This window comes from Helianthus annuus, chromosome 3 (assembly GCF_002127325.2).
Source record: "Helianthus annuus cultivar XRQ/B chromosome 3, HanXRQr2.0-SUNRISE, whole genome shotgun sequence".
In the NCBI taxonomy this organism is placed as follows: Eukaryota; Viridiplantae; Streptophyta; class Magnoliopsida; order Asterales; family Asteraceae; genus Helianthus; species Helianthus annuus.
This window is the reverse complement of record NC_035435.2, coordinates 121,879,641-121,887,505: the sequence shown is the minus strand read 5'-3', so window position 1 is coordinate 121,887,505 and position 7,865 is coordinate 121,879,641. Positions and strand designations below refer to the sequence as shown.

At 41.8% G+C, this 7,865-nt stretch overlaps 1 protein-coding gene across 1 annotated transcript; it reads right to left on the bottom strand.

The window, feature by feature from the left end:
* Positions 1–1,092: 1,092 nt before the first annotated feature.
* On the bottom strand, positions 1,093–2,907 carry LOC110931992. The gene is made up of 2 exons (XM_022175360.1): positions 2,175–2,907; positions 1,093–2,018 (listed from the first exon to the last, which is right to left on the bottom strand). The coding sequence occupies exons 1-2, from the start codon at positions 2,905–2,907 to the stop codon at positions 1,093–1,095; spliced, it is 1,659 nt and encodes a 552-aa protein (XP_022031052.1).
* Positions 2,908–7,865: the final 4,958 nt, after the last annotated feature.

Genomic DNA, 7,865 nt, shown 5'->3' with positions numbered 1-7,865 from the left:
ATGTATGCACCTGATTTTTGTCGCTTGATGCCCTTGTCTTCTTCTTCCCTTCACAAAAACGGTTGTCCCGCGAACATGATGTACCTACAAATTATAACCCTTGTGTAGAAGCATGCTTCTCACAACCATTGAAATTTGTTAGCTACTTAGTTCTACCATTTTTATGAAAGTGTTACCAAATCATGCGTTAAATTACCTTGATTTTTGTGGAAAAAAATGTACAACAATAACAAATCCTAACTCACTTTCGTAGGAATCACGGTTGCATTTAGCGTATGCAACAAGCCCTTTTAAACCCCCCAATAGCTTGGGAGGACGAGTAGGTCTCGTGAGGGTTATATAGGGAACACACCCACAACGTTCATTTAACTACTAAAATGAAATAACAACATTATACAACAACAACAACAACAAAACTACAAAGAAAAACTAAAACTAATTGCGAAAGAAAATATACAACAACAATTGACTTACCACCTCATGGTGGTCGAATGGCGTGCTTGCCGCCTACGAACTCCTCGAAATCACCCACCGGTGATTCATGCCATTTGTTGCCAAACGGTCCAAACTTCCTCACCTCCTCTTCCTTTTTCTTTTCAAGAGGTGACTTCTTTGCTTTCTTCTTCTTGACCGTCTTCTTCTTTGTTTCTCCAAACCTACCAACCATAGCACAAACCTTTTTTGTTTGGATTCATGTCCTTTTTAGGACACTTACCCTCACCGAGTGGGTTAGTAAATTTTGGAAAAACATTTAAATTTAATTCTCGGTCCCCAAACTTCATGCTTACCGTTCCCGTTGCACAATTTATTATTGCATTAGCAGTTGCTAGGAACGGTCTACCCAGTATGACTATCGGTTGGGTGTCCCCAACACACCCAACATAGTCTACTACCAAAAAGTCAACTGGGTAGTAGCAATCATCCACCTTAACAATCACATCCTTCACCATCCCCCTTGGATGCGTGGGAGTCTGATCGGCCAATACCACGGGAGTATCGAATTTTTTTAATGGACCAAAATCATATTGGTCATACAAACTCCCGGGCAAGATGCTCACACAAGCTCCAAGATCTAGGAGCGCCCTCTCAATTTTAAATGTTCCAATTTGAATTGGAATAAGAGGATCTCCCGGATCTTGAGCTTTTGGGGGGAAGGGCACTCGATAAAACGACATTCACATGAGATATCAAATAAACCGGGTTGGGTAATTTGTTGTGCCGTTTTTCGATGCTTAACTCCTTTAAGCATTCCACATGAGCCGAAACCTTTTTAATGTCATCTAGTAACGGTAAATTAATTTTAGCTTGCTTAAAATTTTCCCACCCCTCGTCCTTTGGTGGGCACCGTTCTTCACTTTTCGATGCATTAAGTGGGTTAAGTTGAGTTAAACAATTTTCACAAAAAGAATTTTTAGTTACGTTTTCACTTTTACTTTGTGAAATCGTTTCGTGTTCATTTTCACTTTCCGGCTCCTCACCTATATTTTCCACTACAGCATCAACGAATTGTGGTGGTGGAATGCTTTCAACACTACAAACTTCATCATTTAAAAGAATACTTACCGCGCTAACGCGTGCATTCCTCACGTTGCTTGTGCTAAAACCTTGATGCTTCGGGTTCACAGTTGTGTCACTTGGAAGCTTTCCCGAGCTTCCTCTCACTTGAGCCATTTCCTCCGCAAGTTGGCCTACTTGCTTCTCTAATGCCTTTTGGGATTTATCCCTCACTTCAAACTCTTTCCGCATTTCAGTTTTAATTTCTTGATTTGAATTCATGAGAGCTTGATGTGAGTTGGTAAGAGTGCTCATAGTATTCATGATAGCATCTAGTTTCGAATTAATCGAATCATCACCTTGGGAGTTAGATGCACCACCCCCATTCCCACCTTGGTTGTAACCCCGTTGATAGTTGCCTTCACGGTTTTGATATCCTTGGTTACCACCTTGGTTGTAATTCCTTTGGTAACCCCATTGGTTACCACCTTGATGATTATTGTACGATGACCCACCTTGACCTCCTTGATTACCCAATTGAAAATTCGGGTTCATTTGATTTGAGGCATTACCATACCGGAAATTAGGGTGATTTCTCAAGTCTGGATGGTAAGTGTTGGAGTTCATGTCATATTGCTTTCGATCCCTATACACTTGGTTTACCTCCTCGGTGTAGTCACTCGATCCCGTTGGGCATTGCTCGGTGCTATGCCCAATATCTCCACACTCTTCACACACCGCAAAGTGTACCGCGTTCACTTCCTTCTTCTTCATGCGAGCCATTTCCCGTTCTAAGGTAGAAATTCGATCCTTAGAATCAAGATCGGGAAGTGACCGGAAAATGGGATGTTTCTTAGCTCGATCGGCCGATTCCTTCTCTTTTGACCGTTTACTCATCCGCTCCAAAAATTCCCAATCGTCATCTTCATGATTGCTCAAAAGAGTCCCGTTGCTCGTCGACTCGAGGCGATTCCATGTCATGTCATCCAACCCACGTACAAAACACTTCACCAATTCCCACTTTTCTATTTGGTGATGTGGGCATCTCCGCATCAATTCTTTAAATCGAGTGAACGCTTCATGTAACGGTTCACTCGATAGTTGCCGAAACGACCTTATTTCATCCCTAGCATCGTCGGTCTTCGCCATTGAATAATACTCGTCTAAAAAGGCTTGCTGCATTTCACCCCATGTCCGGATGCTATTCGCCGGAAGTGTGAGAAACCATTGTTTTGCTTTGTCTTTCAACGAAAATTGGAACAAACTAAGCTTGACCTCCTCTAATGCGAAGTTGTGCCCCCCGATAGTGTTACAAATGGACGAGAATTCCGCCAAATGCGTATACGACTCATCATTAGACCTCCCATTGAAGTGGGGAAGTATATTGATGTAATGCGGTTTACAATCAAACATTCTCCGTTCGCATACTATCAGAGAGTCATTTTCGGTAACTATCGGTCGAAAACGGTCCACACTCTTCACACACCGCAAACTATACCGCGTTCACTTCCTTCTTCTTCATGCGAGCCATTTCCCGTTCTAAGGTAGAAATTCGATCCTTAGAATCAAGATCGGGAAGTGACCGGAAAATGGGATGTTTCTTAGCTCGATCGGCCGATTCCTTCTCTTTTGACCGTTTACTCATCCGCTCCAAAAATTCCCAATCGTCATCTTCATGATTGCTCAAAAGAGTCCCGTTGCTCGTCGACTCGAGGCGATTCCATGTCATGTCATCCAACCCACGTACAAAACACTTCACCAATTCCCACTTTTCTATTTGGTGATGTGGGCATCTCCGCATCAATTCTTTAAATCGAGTGAACGCTTCATGTAACGGTTCACTCGATAGTTGCCGAAACGACCTTATTTCATCCCTAGCATCGTCGGTCTTCGCCATTGAATAATACTCGTCTAAAAAGGCTTGCTGCATTTCACCCCATGTCCGGATGCTATTCGCCGGAAGTGTGAGAAACCATTGTTTTGCTTTGTCTTTCAACGAAAATTGGAACAAACTAAGCTTGACCTCCTCTAATGCGAAGTTGTGCCCCCCGATAGTGTTACAAATGGACGAGAATTCCGCCAAATGCGTATACGGCTCATCATTAGACCTCCCATTGAAGTGGGGAAGTATATTGATGTAATGCGGTTTACAATCAAACATTCTCCGTTCGCATACTATCAGAGAGTCATTTTCGGTAACTATCGGTCGAAAACGGTCATTCACTCCCCGTAGAGGTTGTTGACGACGTTGTGGACCATTTACTTCTTGATCACCCGGTCTTCGATTGTCCCTTCGATCACCGCCCCTATCACCTCTTCTATCGTCTCTTCGATTTCCACCTTGGTTACCCCCTCCCACGAAGCGAGGAATCCGATTAGGGTTGCCATTGTTGTTGTTATTATAAAACCCATCATTTCGGTTCCTTTGGTTGTTATTTCGTGGTTGGCGGTTATTCTCGTAGCCGTCATTCCTTCTATTCCCATACCCGTAGTCGTCATCCCCCACATAATTGGCGTTTTGGTAGCCAAACTCTTCATCATCAAACCCTCTTGCATTATAACCGTTGCCCCTATTCACATATCCCCAATCTTCATCATCATTAGCCCGATCATCATAATAGCCTCCATCGTCCGAATTTTCCGTATGAACACTCACGTGCTCTGGCAATTGATAACTGGGAACACTATATAGTTCGTCATCGGGGATGGCGTTCCTTAAGTCGTCTATGTTGAAAAATGGGTCTTTGTTCGCGGGATTGCCACGATCTCGGTTGCCTCGGCGGTCGGAATTGACATTTCGATCATCAAGGTTTAGGGGTAAGGATTGTTGTCGATGAAGGATTTGTTGTGGTGGTGTTCTTTGGGTATTGTTGTGATTTTGGGTTTCGGTGGTGTAGGTGGTCCGGTATTGTTATTACCACCCGGTTGCTCTTGACGTATAGGTTGAACGTTTTGGGCGGGAATGAAGTTGCTTCGATGTTGGAATTGATTTTGGTTGAGGTTTTGGTTTTGGTTTGAGCTTTGGTTTGCCATCGAATCGGTTTCAATGGTCGGTGTGAGTGGTGGTGTTTGGTTGGTTTGATTAGAAGCAAGTGTTGCCTCTAACCGGCTTGCTAGGTTTCTTCTTGCTACTCTTTCGATTTCCGGTTCGTAGACTAAAGGTGAAGTCCTCCCGGAGTTCCGTGTATGCATGCACTACCTGTAACCTGCACAAGTAACACACCCTGCGTAACAAAGAAAAAGACAAGTACAAAAAGAAAGCTAAACAAATTAAACAGATAATCACGAAATTCAAGCAATAATCCAAACACAAAGCGCACGCACTCCCCGGCAACGGCGCCAAAATTTGATCGAAGTGTCGCGCTCCGGTCAAAGATAAAATTTATATACCAAAATTACCCTTAACAAATAGCTAGTGGTAGTGAGGGGTCGAACCACGAAGAGTATGTGGTTTGTGTATGGATTTGATTGAATTATGAAGGTTGTACTATTATGAAGCTTGCTAAGATATATTTTTATGTTTTTGTTTAATTGAGAAAAGTGAAGTTAAACTAAGTGAATTGATTAAATTGGTTAATAACTAATGATTAATGCTTACGAGAAAATTGGTTGCTAGAACAATAATAATAAAAAGGAATCACACCCGGTTTCGGTAATTGCTAACCTAGGATTTCTACAAGTTTTAGATTCAACTCAAATGCATTCGATTAACGGATTTAGTATACCGTGACTTAGGTGCTAATAACTATCAACGTCCCGAAGAACGGACAAGAATACACTTTCTAATCAACACAAGTAAATCCTAACCACGACAATGCACAATTACATATCACCATTTCGCAAAGTCATAACTTTTAACATCGTTCGACAATTTACGAATTCGCAACAAATGTAACACTATTGTCAAAGTTTCAAAAATCAAACACAAATTGTCACTAAGTTGAAACAAGAACAATTCGAAACCCTAGAATTAACAACTACCTACACCGGGGTGAAATCGAGATGATTAGCCGCTCATGGTTGAAGAAGCTTGATCACCGGATGTTTGGAACGTGAATGAAAGCATCTTGAAGCTTGATGGATGAATGAATGGTGGGTGATTAGGGTTTGTGGAATGATTGGTAATGGTGAAGTATGGAGAATTAGGGTTTATGGAGGAATTGGTGATTAAGGATGGTTGATGGTGATGATCTTGATTCGGATTATGATTCGGGTGATAGTGATGATGGATGGTGAATTGGTAATGAAAGACGGGTGCTTGATGGCTCCAAGATGAAGATTCCAACCCTCATAAGTTGTAACTTACGAGTTTAATGGATCCCCAACCAATTAGAATCGTTCCCAACAACCCAAACACCAAACTTCGCGTTTCAGCAAACCACAACCCGTCGCCGACGGCCTGGAGCCCGTCGCCGACGGCCTGGAGCCCGTCCCCGACGGCCTGGAGCCCGTCCCCGACGGCCTCCAGATCTCTGAAATCCATCCGACGGCTTGTTTGGCTGTTTACGGGCACCTTTTGACGATGGGACTTTCTAGAGCCCATCGGCGACGGCCTAGAGCCCGTCCCCGACGACCTCTAGTTTTTCCTGTTTTGTCCGAAACTGTTTTCTTCATAACTTCTTCGTTATAGCTCAGTTTTACTCACCGTTTTCGCCCACGTACTCGTAATTCAGCCCTCTATCATGCCATCTTCCAATATATTCATTTTAAATCCATTAACATTCCCAAAACACATCCAATCTTCGTGATTAACCCGATTTTGTTCATTTCACATCCCCGGTTGATCCGATTCACGTCCCGGTGCTCCGTTTAGCTCCCGATTAGCTCCTTAAACTCTTTTAGACCTGTAAAACACGAATCCCATTAAAAGTAGGCTATTAAAGATTAAAAGCTATGTAAAAACATCAACTTAAGCACAAACGATAGCCAGTTTTCGACCACGTATCAAAACTCGGAATCCGAATACAACTTATCCGATCCCAACATCTTGTACATGACAAGATTAGGTTCGTCATTTAAGTTGTTTTTGGTTTTGAGTTTCGGAATGTAATTATTCAAGAAACACTCATCAACTTCATTTGAATCAGACTCCAAAACACTTTCAGCCATGCTTTTAACAATATCAGTCTGAACACTATCATCAGATGATAATGAAGAAAATGTGATATCGATTGACTCTGGAAGTTTTATTTCATTCAAATCTTCTTCACCATTAACCAGCCTGGATTTTTTCTTTGAATAATTGTTTAAAACTGGTGGTGGAACTTGATGATACCCCACCCTTGTTCCATCCGAAAATACATCTTCGCTTGCTTTGTTTTTCCCAATGGGTTTGGGAACAATGTGCTGCAACACAAAGCTTGCGGAGTTGTAGCTGGTTAATTTCAATTGGATGCGTTCATTTTCAATTTTTGCTTCTTGAAATTGAAGCTTCAGCTTAGCAATTTCATCCAATTGTTGATTGATTAACTCTTCTTTCACCCTAAGCACTCCCGACAGTTGAAGATTTTCTTTTGTTGTTTTACCATTTCGTTCATCAGAATCTTTAGCCGTTCGTTTAAGCTTCTCAAAATTTTCGGTGATGTGACGATTTTCATGAATTAGTTTTTCATTTCTTTCCTAGTTCTTTCTATGTCACTTTTATCACTTTCAATTTTTTCAGTTAACTCTTTTGCTCGATCGTTTGAAGCTTTCAACATTTTATCCCGGTTTAAGATCTGATTTTCAACCTCTCTGACTCTTTTTGTCAGATCTTCAACCTTCTTGTTGTTAAGGTAAGCAATAGTGCTACAATCTTTGCAGTTTTTCATGCAATTCTTGCAGTCACTTTCAATTTTAACTTTCTTACCTGACACTTTGTTTGTATCAATCTGACTGACCTGGCTTTTTGACTCAGTTCCAGAACTAGAATCTACCTCCAGTTCCTTTGCAGCAAGAACTTTGTCAGCCATCTTCATCAGATTTTCAGTTGTGAGCTCCTGTGATGTATCTATCAACCCATCATCAATCTTCTTTGTCTGTTGTTTCTCTTCTGCCATCTTCACTTTTTCTTTCTCTTCACCGCTTCCCCACCAATCTTTCTGTCTGGCTTCTTCTTCTTTAGCAAATTGCTGAATGAGTGCATCAACACTAATGGAATCAGGATCAACTGCGATATTTCCTTGTGGATCAAGGTAGCATTCTCTGTCTGCATCCCATCTCTTTGCTCTTTTGGCTTCTTTGTAAGTGTTGTAGATTCTGCTCATTCTTGTTTGGGCTTTCATTCTTCTGTTCACAAACTTTTCTTCTTCCGTTCTGTTGTCTTTAAACGGAACAATCTTTGTTGCTGCAAACGCATAACCAACTGCGTCTTCCTCAGGCAATAGCTCACT

Excerpts from the sequence above, each read along its gene's own strand:
- LOC110931992 (XM_022175360.1), bottom strand. The coding sequence starts at position 2,907 with ATGTTTGATTGTAAACCGCATTACATCAATATACTTCCCCACTTCAAT. Across the intron at positions 2,019-2,174 it reads GCAATGCCCAACGGGATCGA|GAGGTCAAGGTGGGTCATCG; the intron begins GTGACTACACCG and ends TGGGTAATCAAG.